Source organism: Bombus pascuorum, chromosome 5 (genome assembly GCF_905332965.1).
Source record: "Bombus pascuorum chromosome 5, iyBomPasc1.1, whole genome shotgun sequence".
Classification (NCBI taxonomy): domain Eukaryota; kingdom Metazoa; phylum Arthropoda; class Insecta; order Hymenoptera; family Apidae; genus Bombus; species Bombus pascuorum.
Window position 1 is genome coordinate 11429667 of NC_083492.1, and position 17834 is coordinate 11447500.

At 42.8% G+C, this 17834-nt stretch overlaps 1 protein-coding gene across 4 annotated transcripts in view; it reads right to left on the reverse strand.

Annotated features, from left to right (window-relative positions):
- Window positions 1-17834, reverse strand: part of LOC132906722 (one cut domain family member 2-like) — a 262308-nt gene that overhangs the window by 244140 nt on the left and 334 nt on the right. For 2 of the 4 annotated variants that reach the window (XM_060959162.1, XM_060959164.1), the window contains exons 1-2: window positions 15822-17834; window positions 2633-2740 (exon numbers count right to left, since the gene is read on the reverse strand). The exon at window positions 15822-17834 is cut by the window's right edge and continues 334 nt beyond it. In XM_060959162.1, coding sequence (XP_060815145.1) covers window positions 2633-2740; window positions 15822-17834 — 2121 coding nt within the window. The remainder of the gene's footprint in view (window positions 1-2632; window positions 2741-15821) is intronic. The other 2 variants (XM_060959163.1, XM_060959166.1) reach the window with 1 other exon arrangement.

A 17834-nucleotide genomic window follows, 5' to 3' on the forward strand; every position in this document is an offset into this window, starting at 1 on the left:
GAGATTTCTTTAGTTACACGGAGCTGAATTTGGATTTTGAGTGGAGTAAATGACGGCATAGACGATGAATCGGTGATTAGATTGCAAAACGCGGAGGTGGAGAATCGTATAGATGGATTTATTATTAGTGTTTAAATCCATGGCGATGATAATGATGATGATGATATTCGTATATTGAGATTTATAACCCCCTACAACTGGAATTTTGCTTACTTGTAAAGATAAAGATCGCGATGGACCTTGGGTTTTTACTTTGATTAATACGGTGAATAACATATAAATAAAACGGATTTTAATTAAATAAAGGACAAATAAAATAAAATTTCAAAAATAAAGATCGATGGAGGCATGTACATTGCAAATTAAAAAGTGCTATAGAGGGTTGATCTTGCTGTGCGTTTTGCATCACTTTTAACCTAGTTGTACGTTTCCATCGTTAAAAACTTTCGTTAGCTTATTGTTATATTATAATCATCATCGATATACTCCTCGATATATTCCTCGTTTCAATTATGTGCTAAAAAAATTGTTTAAATATTCAAATTTTCTTGAAATCTTTTCCTTTGTCAAAACGAGAATGCAATTGACATATAAAAATTCTAGAATAACAGCAAAGTTAAATTTGTTAATAGTAAATGTAAAAATGTATGTGGAATTCTTTTTGGTGGAATTTTTCGTAAATTGATAAGTCGTAGTTAATAAGTAGAGGATTGATCGAAGATCGATCGATAGCGGCTACCAGTCAGAATTTTCAGCGGGCATGATCGATTGCGATATTTTCAGGGAGGATCCGAAGAACTCGAGCGATTCGCGGGATCAAAATACTGCACGGCCAACGGAGCTTCGCATTATTCACAACGCCTCGATGACGACTAGATCGATAGAAAACGGGGGCCGATTAATTAATTCAATTGTGCCAGATAACGCGGATTTTCCTTCTGTCGCTTGAAATCGCGCGCTCCCCTCTCCGAATTTGAATTTTTGGCGCATATTTCAATCTACGGAATATAATCTCGATTTCTTTCTTTCCTTTCGTCGATCATATAATTTTCGTCGCAAATTTATGGAAATTTTGAACGTTAAAAGTGCAATTTTTTGCTATAGCGTACTCGTTATTAGATCCACGAGACGAAGACGTGTTACCCCGGTAATTTTTGACAGTGATTCCATTTATAATAATAAAACTGTGAATGATACAAATAATTTCATGAGGAAAATGAAATAATGCCCTTTCCTTTAAAAAAAAAAAAAAAATAGAAAGCTATATATTATTCATCCGTCATTTTAAATATTTTCGAAATTAGAAGTTTGCTTTTCTTTTTATCTTAATGTTCTCCTTTTCTGTACAACCTTCTGTAATACCTTGACATTTCGTGTACGTTGCGAATTTTTAATTGCACGCATGTTTTAATAAAAAGATTAATATAATAGAAGCGTATATATACTTTCTTTATCGTGCAAATACCCATATCTTTATATCTTTATTATATATTTAATATTTTCCAATTTGGAAGTCGAAACAATGACCATCCTGACATTTTTGGACGGTTGTACGTGTATACATTTTCACTTTTATCATGCACAGACTATCGGAATATTAAACCCTGTATAATTTTTGGAATATTTATATTTATCGTGAGATGTGATGAAAAGAAAGTTTTAACATTTTCGATAGCTAAAACGAATTACAAGGAATATAAGTTCATTGAAAAAATGAATAATGTTAGATGTATTATAAAATTTAGAATATAGAAATCTATGTATCCTTAATTAATTCGAAATTAACAGACAGCTCGTTCTAAACCCAAATAACACTGGTTAATTTCTAACGGGACAGCATTCGTTTGATTCTTACCCTTTTTTTTTTTTTTTTCAGAGAACGAAAATTCACGACCCAATTTATCAGCTGACGAATTATTAAATGGTTACCCTGAGATTATACGCGACAAGTATCGTTTGAAATATCGATTAGACCGAAAAATCTGTATGAATGATACATATGTTGAGTAAAGAAGGAAAGGCAATAAAAATAAAAAGAAAAGGATGAGAACGATATGCCTTGGTTCCCCAAAAGCTTTCACCCACGATTCCACGCGACGCGACGCGACGTAAGATATGAATAGCCGACAAAACGCTGGATCAAGCATTCACGAGAATCTACTATTAAGATAGCTGAATGATCAGTCTAAAAGGACTTTAAAATGGCTACGCTAAGGATGTAATCGTTTATCTAGCTTTTAGATTCATTAAAAATATTTAAAAGGACAAGATTTTGCGAATAATTGCTAAGTTTCAGAGGTGATTGGACATTAGAATAAAATTCTCGCGATTTCGATCAATAATCTATTCTTTATGACATTTGCAGCTTCTAAGGCGCTATGATAAAAACATTACGAATGATTCCTACGTTTTCTTCCAATTATTTAAATAAAACATATTTCTACCTTCATCATCAGCTCATTGGCGGTGAAGGGAAAATTCTGTTGCGATATAAAGATCGAACCCTCGACAAAGAGGGAAGGTTTCTTTAGGATAATCTACATAGTTATATTTTTATTTGTCTGTCTATCTATTTGACGATGGAAGATGTGTAATTTAAGTAAAATATTAAAGTGATGTATTTTGATATTACCATATGAGTTGTGAAACTGTTGATGATGAGACTCGAGACCGGTTCCTGGGTGGTGGATATCCAGCATGGCTTCCGGCTCGCCTCCGCTTTCAGAGCAGTTGCTCAGGGCTAAAACCAAACCGATAGACACACACCTTGCGTTTAAACTTCAAATCAGTTTGCGTTGGTGACGTTCCGTCATAGCGCGGTATACCCTCGCCTTGTAATTTCTTTCGCGTCTCGCTCACACCCGCGCTTTGATTTTCGACGCCTCCCTTGCCCTTCGTTTCATGCGTGAAAGTTGAATTTCTTTGCATTAAAGTCAAAGATCGAGTCAAATTTTCTTGAATTTTCAAATTATCAAACGCTCGAAATTTCAAATTTTCGAACGTCCGAAATGTTGGAAATCTAACGCTGGAATTTTCGAGTTTCGAAATTTTCGTATTCCCAAGTTGCCATATTTTCAAATACGATTTTCAAAGTTGCAACTTCTCAAATTTTCGAGTTTTTCAACTTTCAAAAATTCCAAGTATTTACATTTCCAAAATTACACTTGGAATTTCGAATTCTCTAAATGTTCTTTTCTAAATAAGCTTAAGAACCAAATTTACGACGCGAATCTTCAGCAAAGAAAGGAACGAAAAGATTGCAGAACTAATGAGACGCCAGGAAACGATTCAGATATTTATTTCGCGCCGGGGTGCAGTTAAGGGAAGGGTGAGACGACGAAAATCATCGAGAGCGGTGCGGCGCGACCGTTTCGATTCTCTCTCTCTTCTCCGATCGTTCTTTCTCCCGTAGTACGTGACTTCGTTCTCCGTTTCCTTGTTCGAACAAACTGAAGAAAATCGGGAAAAGAGACAAAACGTGCCGAGAAAGAAATAATAAAACACAAAGCAGGGGTATGTCACGCGTTCGCTTAAGAGGTACTCGGTAACTTATCGATACAAACTAAAGGTTGGCCGATCGAGGGCGTCTTCGAAGCACGATCCTTATTTCATTATCGAAAAGGTGGCTTATAATTATAAAATCAAACACATGTTCTACGCTCATCGTTGCAAATATTCGTCTAAAAATATTACATTTGTTCGTCGTTATACAAAAGATTCTTCCATCTCCACGCGTGTCCTATTCGTTACTTGAAAACTTCTAAAGATTCTATCAATACGAAAGATCGATTGACTAACTTGTCATCCCCCTCGCGATAAAATATCATCTCTTTATCGCGATTCATAACCGACCTCAACTTCGAAGACACCATCCGGTTGACGTTATACTTTCCAAAAAACAGTTCACTGTAAAACTGAAAAAAAAAGAAATAGAAGCAACAAAACACAATAGAGTGGTAAGAGAAATGAACAGAAAAAACCAAAAGGAGGAGGTAGCAAAGGGTAGAAAACGAATTTCCATCGAAGATACCGGAAGCGGAGGGAGCGATCGAAGGGAAAGAGAAGGAAGGTGTTCGCGGGCAAACTGAAAGGAAAAGTCGGCGAAAGAAACGCGGAACGAAACCATTGCAATTGCCGATATCGCGAAACGTAGATCGATTCGTGGTGCGTGTCTTTGTCTATCTGTTTGGCTGGCTCGAGACGAACAGGTATTCGGAAAAACGTGTTCCGGCTGTTTGGGACTCGATGAACCCCACGAGATATCGATTTCACGCTTGACGCCTCGAGACCAGGCGTGTTTCTTTACAATTTCCTCTTTTCTTTCTTTTTCCTTTCTCTTTTTGTCTTTTCTTTTTAGCTTTGCAGATTCTTCTGAGACCAGCTCGCTGCGATCTTCCGTGTAGACTTCCGATCTTCGAACGATGTCGGGGGGCATTCGCGAGTGATTCTCGTTGGTTTATTTTATGGGATGTAAGGAGAAAAGGCGAGTGATCATCTCGAAGAAAACAAATTGCATTTTTAAATCTTTTTACAATTTCCTGATGCTTTTGGCAACTGTACAGAAATGACCAAGATTATATAGAAAGAAAAACAGACTACGCAGAACATTGAACATAAAATTTAATCTAGATGTAAAACTTTTCGAAAACACCAGTCCGTAATGCTTTTAATTGCGTTATATACGACTCTAATTGGTGAATCTCCTGTTTACAAGGGTTTGTCATGTTGCGGAAGTTGAAGATATTTCTCCAAGGGATGTTTCTTCTCGTACCAGATAGTATCTATAGTAGTATGGTAATCGATGATAAGGATACTTGGACCCAACTAAACGAAATTCGAAAGATAAGTTTCTAAACGAAGTATTTAAACCGCTTCAAGAAGTGCGTTCTCAAGTCACTCCTCGTAAGTTTCTTCGTTTCAGACGAAATTGAAAGACACTCGATCATCCCCCACTGTGTCTTCAACGAACGTCCCGAGCAATTTCACCAACCAGTATTGGATAATCATCCGGATATACGATGAAATGATTATACAAAGTTGTAAATTGTTCCCAAGTCTGGTTCGTGCTGGAAACTCGCAATGAAGGAACATCTCGCCTCTTTTTTTTTTTGAGTTCATCGATAACTATCAAAGTTAAATAGAATAACAAGCAAAGGAAACGAGACGAAAGTCAAAAGCAATAAAACTAGTTTCGTGGTGATTGAGATTAACGTCTCGAAGAATACACAAATTCTAATCAGAAATATTATTACAGAAACGTTATCATAATCATAGAACTCGTTTATTAAGGAACAAGCCGGCTAATCGGTGCGAAACAACGAACTACGACCCTTGAGAAACGCGACTATCCTAAACTCACCCCTAGAATCCAATGTTCGATCACGAAATCCACTTGAAATTGTCGTTTCGATGTCGCAATAAACAATTTCCATCGAGGCACTCGAACTCAATCGAAGAAAACCTGAATACGACGAGAGTCGCCTAGGGGTGGAGAGGGTTACGACTGACAAGTTCGAGTCCCGATCTCGACGTTGAATAACAGCCATCAGCGGCTGGTAGATCCGGCGAAACGCGGCGCGAACTAATCATTAACCGTGCGCGCGAGTGTTAACACGAAACGGAACGGGAACGAGCCGGTGCGGCAAAAAGTGTTGAGGGCCGACGCGAGCTTTCCTTTCCTCTTTCTCTTCTCTTTGTTACCCTTCTTCCTCTCTCCTTCTTCCCTTCTGCCCCTTCGCGAAGAATCATCCCCCTTCCACGTTGGTGGTACCAGCCTGTACATACGCGAGTCACGTACGTAACAGTAGCAGACTGACATGTATGCCTCGTAACAGTAAGCCGGTTCCCACTGAGAACCCTGTTACGCTACGTCTACGTGCTGGAAAAGAGGGTAGAAAGCGAGAGACAGAGAGAAAGAGAGAAAGAAAGAAAGAGAGAGGAAGGAGGGCCGCTACAACCTCGTGGCTGCGTACGTATGTTAGTTCTCTCTCTCTCTCTTTTCCTCTCTCTTTCGGTGTGTGTGTGTGTGTGTGTGTGTGTGTGTGTGTGTGTGTGTGTGTGTGTGTGTGTGTGTGTGTGTGTGTGTGTGTGTGTGTGTTGCAAATGCGATGAAGAGAGAGAAAGAGACTTTGTGTAATACGTGTTCCGTGTGGTGTACATAGACATATACCGCATGCATGACGTGGAGGATGAGTCAGCTTGCGGAAGGCAGTTTCAGGGAGAATTCATCACGAAACTTTCCGGAAATATTTCTCCTTTTTTTTCTCTTTTTCCTACGCCCAACCCTTGATAGGAGATTCGATGATGTTCGTCGCGAAATCGACTTCGTTAGCGAGCTTCTTTGAACAGATTCGATGATACTTTAAGGTTTTTTATTCCTTTTTCTTCTTTTATTTATTCTTTTGTTGATATGTCGAAGATTTTCGTTTTAGGTAACTTTAATCAGCATATATCGAGTCCCTTTGAAAGTTTCAGATGATTGAAGAAATCTTTGAAATTTTTGTTAGAGTAGAAGGTACATATGTCAATTATTGAACGATATTTTGTAATTGTCGGAATTTGTTACTTTGCAGGTTTGAAAGAACTTTCGAAGCTTAAAATCTTTCGACGAATTCGAAGAAAGATGATACGAGGACAATATTTCGAAAAGTCAGGCAAGTTGCTCAAAGTCATCGCGGAAAGAAAATTCGAAAGAACTCTGGTAAATAACGGGGAAAATTGGACGTTTTTCATTCTGGATGAAGGCGAGTCGCTTCTGAAACATCGAAACGAGAGTCGTGACTCGCGACGATCACCGGGAGTCGATGGCACTCTTTTTTCCTTGGTTCGACGCGAAAGAATTCTTGTTAACGTTTACCGAGCCGTGTCGTTCGAAGAGATCGGGCTTATCGTAAAACATACCAGTGTCGCCTTTCGTTTATCAACGACCTGAGTGAAGTTTAATTCGAGCCGCGCTTCCAGCGACCGCGACAATGCCTTCGCGAGAACGCGACGTGAAAATCAACGTTCGTAGCAGGAACGAATACACCGCCGCTCTTCCTCTTCGGTATTTAGAGAGTTACTTTGACTATGATCGGACATGCTCGATTCTTTCATACTCGTTCGATAATTTACTACCTGATTAAGTCGACAAATCTATTTTGTCCTTGTATCCGTCTATATTTTGTCATGTGCCTTCCGCTTTCGTCGCAACACTATTTACGTAAAATAATCAGAGAAATCTTAAACATTTGCGGCATCACAAAATTGGAATTTTTTCATTTCATCGGAAATTGCGACAAAATTCGAAAGAACGTTTAACACAATTGCTGCGAGAACCACTAAAACTCCCTGATGGAAATCACATAATTTAAATCTTTTCACTGCACCGTGAACTGCAACAAAAGCCATAAGCACATCTAACCTTCGTTATATCGTAATTCCCTAATCGAAACCAGAAGAATCATAGGAATTCCCTAGTCGAAACAAAACCTCGAGCAATTTCAGAAATTCAATCAACCGACAAAACAAGCAATTACAGTTTTTGCTAACTATCAAGTAGTCAAACTACGAGCTAGCAAACTACATGTCCGAGAATTCGACGTTTACAAGCAGCTCCTCTTTCAGAATTGAATTCTTAGATTTAATAATCGACTAGGGTCATAAAAGGTGAAACAAGAGATGGAAGGTCAGGATTTTCCTAGGCCGTAGATCGACGTAACAGCTGTTCCAGAAAAGGTGTTCCCCAACGTGACATCTGCACCTTGGTTCCCCTTGTGGCGGCCATTCACCGCTTATTTACCGAATAGCCTTTTCTTTCGGTCGACGGCTATCCGAAAACAAACTTGCTCGACCAGGACGCGATTCTGGCGCGTGCACTGTCGGCTCTGGAAAAAATCGATTTTCCCAGGGGGATCGATGTTTAATGCCCTCGGTAGTCTAGGCAGTTTCCATCGATCGATTTCGTGCCGCTTTTGAATCGTGACTGCCCTCGTGCTCGCGATGTTATATGTATGTATAACGTTGCTTCTTCGAATTGCAGAATCACCGATCGATAGTTTTGAAATGTAAAATGGATAAAAAGGATACTCTCTGAGCTATATACGAACTGCCAAAGAGGTTAGAGTTTTTTTTTTTTTTTTCTTTTGTAAAAGGTCAAATTTTGATTAACGAAAGTAGAGTAAATTATTATTACGTTTCCAATCTGTGGATATATCTATAGTTAAAAACAGAGGTTTCCAGAGAAGAAATCGAAGCTTCGAGCTTTGTGAAAGAATACCTCTGACCTTTCGTTTAAAAGGTTCGCTTTGACAGATATATAGATCGAGGTAAAATTTAAAATTCATGGTGTAACGGGATAATCCTTCGTGAGGAGTTAAACAGAGAATTGAAGGTAACATCGTCGGTTTTCTACGGAGGTGATACATTTTTGAAATTGTTCGTTCTAGAAATCTTTAAACGTTAACTCTATAAATGAGGATGTTTATTAAGATGGGAATGTCATAATTACATAATGAAATTGTAATGTTTATATAAGGGAGCTATTTTAACGCCTAAGAAACTCTCAAGACTCGGAAAGTATTGTACTCGATACAATTGTTAAAAATTATGTATAACACGACTGAATAGGTGACTCATTCGCAGAGTACATTCGGTACTTCAATGAAAAATAGTTAATGAAACTAATGAAAATAATTTAACTAAAAAGTAGATATAAATAAGGAAGCTAAAATAATCACCAGTGGAATATGCAATGAGATAAAATATCTGGGTTCCCGATGTTAATAATTTTTCATTTCAAACATTTCGTTCTAGGCAGATTTTCCATGAAATTTATTTTTCTCGGTCGTGTCGCATACCTAGCGAATGAACGATATTCTTTCGCACGGAACATTTCGAAAACACCGTGTTAAAATACTTCGATTTTTGCGAAACAAACAACTGCTCTGAATTTGAACTGATAGAAAATGGAAACGGAGTTTACTCGAAGCCAGGCAGGATATCCCATGGAAACGATGGTCTATAGGCAATTCAAGACGCGCGGAATTCACTGGCCATGCGTCAGCGTCACGTACGAATCGCACATGCGAGCGCATATATGGCCTCTTTGGAGCGATCAGTGTCGTGTTTCGGCGCGTGCTACGATCACGACTACCTGGAACCCGTTCCCATCTTCCTCCTGTGTTCGTTCAATCTCTATGTTCGTCCCAACGATATTATCACGGGCTAGAGTCGTTTGAAAATTAGATAAATTCGGTGAGACAAAGTTAGCGAATAATGATGCCAATTTGGACTAGATTATGTGAATTAGGGACTGAATTATTACGTCATTTTCTAATCTTTTGATCCTGTCGGAAATGACTAAAAGACACAGCGAGATTAAAGATATCACAGCATTCCTTCGCTTTTTTATACAAAGAGAAACGCGAACAAGGATTGTTTTCCTTCTGAAACTTTCAACTATAAAAAGTCTCGCCATTGACCACGTGCAACGTGCTTCGAATTATACTTTAAACGTATATACTTAAAAATTACATTATATTTTCTATACTGGAGAGAGTTGAGTTTTATGAAAAATCCCAGCATAGTCGGGTTTCGGCGTCTTCGATTGTTATTAATAAACGAAGCGGTCGCCATGCGCATAGGGGACATTCTATACTTGGAAAAGGAGGAATCTTGCGAGGGAACAGGGGAGCCAGCACGTTGAAAATAATTGTCCTGTGACTACGGGCCGGAAACCGCGGCGGTCACCACGCTGCGCGTCCTCTTCGTCGCGTAAAAGCCCGCATCGATTGCTCTTTATTGTCCGTGACGAGAGGAAACGCGTTTCGAGCACCAACGCACGTGCTTCCACGAGATTTTTCACTACGCCAACGATGAATCTTCTCTCGATATCACTTTTTCCCTCTATTTTTTCAATCGCAAGAATTAAAAGAACACTTTAAAGAACTCCTTCTGCATCTCCCATCGCCCTTCGATCGATCGCAACGACTAACAATTAGGTCTCTATTTAAGAGACGAGAATTTCCATGCTATCGTAGAGGCTTTGACACAGTGTCGTAACTCCGAGTAAATACTACCTAAAATCTATACACCGGGACATCCCTTCCACGCGAAGAAGTTTCACCGGTAAATTACCATCTCTCGACAGGACTCCGGTGGCAAACTCGCAACAGCCCAAATCGAATAGAATCAAAATGGGAGCAGCTGCCAGCAAACGGCCACGAGGGCGTTATCAGGAGCAGCGGAATCGAGGTCACAAGGGAGCACGAGAGAGACTCGAGGGATCCACCTTCGATTTTATGGAGCAGATCGTGAACGGCAAACGAAAACAGAAATACGCGAAAAAATAGACAGAGAGAAAGGGTGAGAAGAGGTTCGCAGGAAGTGATCCTTACGCGTACGAGATCGCATCCTTGAAACGAGGCGCCGATCGCGACGAAACCTCTTGAATATTTTTTCCTTTCCTTTTTTATCTTTTTCTTTTTTCGAAGCACCTCTATAACGACGACAGATGATGTGGGTACCACGAGGGACCGTGACGTCACTCGTCCCCGTTGCTTACGGCAGTTACTGCTTACATGACCGTTTTCTCTCTCTCTCTCTCTCTCTCCCTTCGTCCCTCCCCTCCTATTCTCGATATCTCTTCGTTTCTTGCCGCCATTTCTTTATTCCTTGCGTTTCGGGCCTGCGAACGACACCTTTCCAGCCAGCTGTCACTCGCATCTGTAATTTCTTTCGCGCGCGAGCATCGCATAGCTACGATTAGAACCGGCTAGGATCTGCTGGCATGATCATCTGCATAGGGCTATCTAACAATAAGCTTGAAAGTAAGCTGAAATTTTTAAATCTATCCCAATCAAATTTTTTGGCTTTGAATCGCTGAAACTTTGACGACCGGTTGCACAAAAATTCTGAATTCGTTTAGCTTGAGTACTTTGGCCGACTTTTAGCTGAGTCAATTCAAATACCCAATTTTCGATGTTCCCAAAGTCAGAAAAATATGCAAACAAATTCATATCGCAGAGATACTAACAAATAAGACAAAGCTAAATGTAACCTCGAAGCTGGAAACTTTGAGCCACAACAAAGTTATCCCAAAATCTAAACGAACTAAAAGCCCAAACTAAAATTCTAAACAAATTAAAAATCCATCGCGTATCGATGCTTGAAACAGAGAAGTTAATTGTAAAATCGGGAATCGTTCGGACGACGAATCTGGCAATTTTCCCTGGGCGAAAGTTGGCACGCGAGCTGAAAGAGCACCGATCGCGGAAACCGAAATCAGAGACGCAGTTACGAGGACGGATAATGACACATCAGGGTGGGGAAAAGTAAATACGTGGACAGGAGAGACCCGCTGGCTCTGTAACTAATGTACCTGACCCGTTTTAACGATCGATAACACCGGTGAACGCGATTAAGCGCAAATGACAGTCAGAGGCAAGTCAGAGACAGTCATTATCGAATGAATTTCGATCAGTAGCTGCCACGACTTCCATAAAAACGAATTTCCAATATAAATTCCAGCGATCCTTTCATTCGTCTACCTGTTCGTAAAACTAAAACCCACCTACGTAAATCGCATTAGATTATGAACGTTTATGCAATTTCGTATATTTTACTATATAATAATCTTATGTATAGTAGTATACAATATGTATAGTATAGTAGTAGTCTTATGAATATTGAAGGAATGGAATCCTAGTAGAGGTTTCATCTACCGCCAAATGATTTATTATTTTCGATCTTCGTCGATGCTGTTTCCTCCTGGAACTCGTGTTACAGGCATAGTTAATGAAGTTTAAATTAGAGGTTTGCTTCTTTCAGGAAAAAGTCGCCTCAAGGTTACAAGCTGAACGGTAATGAGGTCGCCGATGACGTTTTTGCGATCTACGAATAGAGTCGAGCACGGAAAACGAAGGAAAAAAACACGTCGAATGTGTTTTTACAATCGAGAGAACAATCGATCTTGGCGCTAACACGAGTCGTCAACGATACCTTCTTTTCTCCTGTTAAACGTTGAATCGCGTTATGAATTCGCGGAGAGATACGCTAGAAAAAAAGTGGAATCTTTGGATGAGAAAAGATACGACCGCGTTCTGTAACCATGTTCGACCGAATTTTCCTATCGAAATTAGACCGATCGAAAGTCTAAATTGAATTCGCTCGTGAAGATTCGGTTGGCACAGCGTCGAACCTTCGACTGGAGTACGGTTGAGAAAAAGGAAAAAACTGGTGAATGCGAAACGTTTGTTGCTTTGGAGTTCGCGGCACGATCGATACGACTATTACTACAGCCGCGCGTCCATTATTGCAAGCGTACAAACCGAAGATACGGGGACTGGAATTAGCACCGCTTTCCCATCGATCCTCGCTCTGAATCATTTACGAGGCCGTATACATAACTGCTGTGCACGAGTTGCCGCGAAACGAAAGCGTTCTTAGGTATCGTAGTCGTCCTCTTCATTTGTAACAATCGTACTTTTCTTGAGAAAATTTTAGCTTCCAGTTCTGAGGAAACTACGCGTTGATGAAAATGTGAATCAAAGTCAAATATTCGTGTCGTACGACCAAAATTTGGACTAACAGAAACTTCAAAATCTCTGCCCTGAATAATTCTCGATAAATTTATACATTTCCATTTGATATTTGTTACAGTTTTCTGACACAGTACTTTTGTATTTACAGAAGAAGAATATTCTGGTAATTGACAGTGTGACTGAATTTATCGGAATTCCATTTATTGGAAACATATGAATATTTATACAATTTTATATTTTTATGAACCCAATTAAAGAAATAGAGGCTAGACAGGAGATTTATTTCATCGATTCTATATTATAAAGATTATTTTACTCTAAATATTTTATGCGTTTTTTTGGATATTATATGCATTTTGTATATTTTGGCGCCTGTTTCTCATAAATACATAAGCATCTATGGTGTATTTATTAGAATAAAATTATTTAGTTATTGTTCTATTAAATGAACCGCCGGCTGAATTTATTTATCGGAACATGAACTGCTATTGTTCTGCCGTCCTTGATTAAAATGTCTTTATCTACCACTCCGAAACTAAAGAAACAATGCAAAATATTGGTCATTATTTTGCAACAACCTACACATACAATATAAGCTTACTTAAAAACAGATGAAAGACACAAGCAACTTCAAATATTTCGAAATACGTATCTTGAAACTAGAATATTTCGTTTTAGAATGGCAGTATTATATAAAAGCCCGATGCATACAGATTACAAATAGAAATAGAATTCTATTGCACACAAATTTCTTGCAGAAAAGTGACAAGAAGAATCGATCGAAGAATCGAATAACCTTTACCATGGGTTGTCTTCCTAGAAAAAGGGATGACTGAGATCCTGAGGATTCCCAAGGGGGTGACCGCCTGTGTTTCGCGCGCGCGCCACTTTCGAACGTGTTTTTAATGAGACGACACCAAGACACTTGGAAACGGAGCGAAAAAGAAACGTGAGAAACAATGGCGGGGACTCTAATCTGAAGGGCATTGGATCGAACCCTTCTTCTCCCAGCATTGTTTCGTCGACGAACCCTTTGCTACTGCCACCTTTTCTTCCACGCTTTCTTCTGGCTCCCCGCTCCTGGCCTTTCCGCGACCCTTATGCGAGGCTTTAAGGAGCGAAAGGGAGAATGGAGGAAGCGCTTCGACTGGCTACAGAATAGTTACTGGCCCCTCCTCGACATTATCTTTACGCCTTTGCCATCGTACAAAAGGAACGGCGGAAAGAGGGTGAGAATAGAGCCCGCTGCTTGGGAGAAATGTTTGTTCTCCCTGTACGCGAGTTTGCTTTTCTTATTTCTGACCCCCTGCCATCTCTGTGTCTTGACCTTCTTTGCTATATACGCGACAGTTAGAATCAGAAAAGTCATTTCTCGTCTGAAATGGCGACTCGTTTTCGTCATTGCGATTGATAGCAAATAGGGTCAAAGATTTAGAGTTGGATAGAGAAAATTTCACTCGATATCAGCACAGCTATTACTAACGTTTACGTTGCATTGCGTCTATTACATAGCGATAAGTAATGTTGCTATCGTGGCTGTTAATTCGAAAGTTGATGACGTTTTTGTTTTTCTTTTCGTACGTTATCGTAAAAGACTTGTAATTAAAAAGAGAAGATGGACAATGGTGAATGTGTTGGAACAGATGTTACTACTATCGTTTATTCTCTCTTCATCTCCTATTCCTCTATAATCAGAAAATGACGCATTCTACATATATATAGATACCACTACAAGAAGATGATTAAAAGTCGGAGAACCTATTCGAATTGTACAAACTAAAACCATGAGCCGCTGAAACTTAGATCATCAATCAACGATTCGCCGGGTCATTAAACCTCGTTACCTAAACAGACCGAGAAACCAATACCTTGCGTCAACATCTCCTATTGAGATCCCACCGGAATTTCCAATAGCCGCTATACAAGATTGCAATGGCAAGTATTTTACCCCTAACCGAAACGAAGGGAAGAAATCTTTTATGAAATAATAATTGTAAAGAAAAAAATGTCGCGCACGATGGTGAAATCTCGATATCGAAGACCATTAAAAGAAGACATTTGCGACCAGTGGAAAATCTCAAAACGATAGAAATAATTCTGTCATCGAGTGACTTGTTCGAGTAAAAATGTGAAAGAAGTGGCGGAAGGGCGCACGCACCGGCGCGAAATCACACAGAGCAGAAGATAACACGCTCCTCGGTTGGACAGGGGACAAGGGTTGTCGGAAGGCGGGAGAGGGGATGGCGGACAGCGTGGCGGCGGCATGGCGAACATGGCGTCGTCGAGGTCGCGTCTGCGCCTGGCCGCGAACACCGCGTGACCACGATCAATACCTGTACGCGCTGTTGTGCCGGGGCAAAGGATGTTGAATTCGAAAAGTGTTATTCCGCGCGTCTATCTCTGAATGATATGGAAGGGAACGCCTCTCCACGTGGGTGCCACGTGTGCGCTTCCGCCCGCGTCTCTTACGCGCGTGCACGCGCTCGTCCGATTTCGTCTGGCCGTCTCCAAAACACGGAGACCGCCCTGCATCCTCTCTTTATCCGTCCGTCCTCCGACTGTCCGTGATCTCTGTGATTTTCACGAAGCCACCACGTCCTCTTGTCACCCGGACATCCTTCGGCGTATATGACAGTTATCCTTTGTCGTATTCGTCGTTCCAAATAACGATATAAAATAACGATAACGAATAAATAACAATCGACATTCGATCTTGGGATCTTCTGAACGTTTTAGGGATCAAGGGAGAATAGACTTATGACACGAGTCGAACAGAATCTGTTGAACAGTATAAACTAGCTTTCTACGGAGACGCAGTACTTCGAGAGGTTTTGGGTAGCTTGGAAATATCCGAGCAAAACGCGACACGACGTGGAGCTATAGAGACTGTTTGAGAAGGTGATATATGTACATCTATTGAGCGGATTGGCAAGCATTTCGCATTCGCGATTGGCAAAGGTAAGATCAAGTAAGAAGGCAAAATTCGAGGCGGGAATCGTAACGAAAAGATTCCCGAAGCGGGCGACACGCTGGATCCGTCGCGTCGCGGGGAACGACAACGATATACGCGTGAAAGCCGTAAATCAGGGATTAGACCGCGTTCACGGATTAGACGCGCGCGCGCGCTCGAGACGATAGCGCGATTCTGTTTCTTCTTTTTGGTTAGAATATAGACATAATATATGATTATAAGTATATTTGCAGACACTGTTCCAGTTAGAGAGGTTTAGCAAAGATAAAGGTGACGAGAAAAGGAGTGTGTCGCTGTATCATAGGAGATATTTCGACTGACGGACTAACCTGCTAGCCGCAAGGCTGACATTCTCTGAAACTCTGGCTCCTGTAGCCATTTCCACATCCGTCGGAAGGTCTCGCGGCCGCTCTTGAGCTTCGACCACGGCTTCGGATTGCGCAGTAGATCGCTGAGCGTGCCCTGGCTACGGCACAGAACCCTCTGGGCGAATATCGCTTGCGGTATGCTGTACCTCTTCAATTCGGCGCTGATCCTCTGCGCGAGTTCCTTCGTGTTGATCTCCTCGACCTCACCGGCCCCGTTGCCGGGTGGCGGAACGGTCTTCATAACGACCGAGGTGTGTTGCACGTGCTGCGTGTGCGATATCGTCTGTTGCGGCATCGACTGTTGCTGTTGTTGCTGCTGCTGCTGCTGCTGCTGCTGCTGCTGCTGTTGCTGTTGCTGTTGTTGCTGTTGCTGCAGCTGGGCCTGCATAGGTGGTGGCGAGGCAGCGGGCACCGAATGCGTGGGCGGGGAATGATGAGAAGGCGCGAAAGTGGCCGTCGCCGAGACGGTCGGCGGCGAAGCTGGACTCAACGCCGCTGGGCTCTGCTGCAACCTCGGCAAAAAGGCCGGATCGTAGTGAGGACTGGCGGACTTGTGCGGCGAGTTCAATCCGCTCTGACTGTAGGCGCTCTGCGGCGACAAAGGACTCGGCTGAAGGCCCGCGCCCGGAGAAGGATAATTGTGCGGCGGCGACATGCTCATCGAAGGCAATTTGTCGTACGCGTACGGCGAGCTACCCATCCCGAGGCCGATGTTACCGAGGCCGTTGTTTTGCATGACCGCGAAACTGCCGGTAACGCCGCCAGCCGCGTGTGCACTGTATACAAACTTGTCGCTCATCGTCGAGATCGGCGGCAACGGCTGTAACGGCGTCAGGGTCGCGTAAGATGAACCCGGACTGAAGCCAGGCGGTGACATCCTTTCCGCGACCGAGGTTAGTGTCTGATAGGTCGGCTCCGGCTGCATCGCCCTGAAGTCCGTCGCGTCGATCATACTCGCGACCGAGACGCTTATCCCCGACGTCGGCGTTAGCTTGCCCGGACTGAGGAGCTCCGAGTCGGCGTCGCGCGAGTCCACGTCCACGTCCTGAGGTGGCACGATCACCGACAGGGACTCCCTCGCGTTCTGTCTACTACCACCACCGGCACCACCTCCACCACCGCCACCGCCGCCACCACCGCCACCGCCACCGCCGCCGCCGTTTCCGTTGCCACCACCGGCGCCACCGACGGCACCTCCGCCGCTGCCGCCACTGCTGCTGCTGCTAATGCTGCTGCTGCTGCTGCTGCTGCTACCACCACTGCTACCACCGCCACCACCGCCGCCACTACCACCACTACCACCACCACCACTACTACCGCCGCCGCCGCCGCCGCCAACGCCGCCACCACCGCCGCCAATGTTACCGCCACCGCCACCGCCACCGCCGCCGCCACCACCACCACCACTCGTGCCGCTGCTACCGCCACCGGCGTCTCCGTTACTGCTGCTGCTGCCTCCCGATGGCTCCTGGGACGACGACAAATCCTCCGCGGAGACGAGCTCTCGCTCCTCCTTGACGCCGAGCGCGCCAGCCGCCAGTAGTTCCAGCGGCAAGCTCGCGCACGCGATGTCGGGACTTTGCGACGCGGAAGACGACATACCCTCTGCGTTACCACCTCCACCGTTGCTACCACTTCCACCGCCAAGGATGTGTCTACCTCCCGTTCCTTCTCCGCTGCCTTCGTGCTGATGCTGATGTTGTTGCTGCTGATGTTGATGCTGTTGATGCTGCTGCTGCTGATGATGATGATGATGCTGGGGATGAAGATGAATCGTTGCTTGCTGTTGATGATGTTGCTGATGTTGCTGTTGCTGTTGATTGTGGTGATGGTGGTGATGATGGTGGTGGTGATGATGGTGATGCCTACCCCCACCGACCACCGTTCCTCTACCACCACTGTTACTACCTCCACCACCTCCGTTCCCTCCTCCACCTGCGCAGTTCCCATTCGAGCCACCCCCACTGGTTCCCC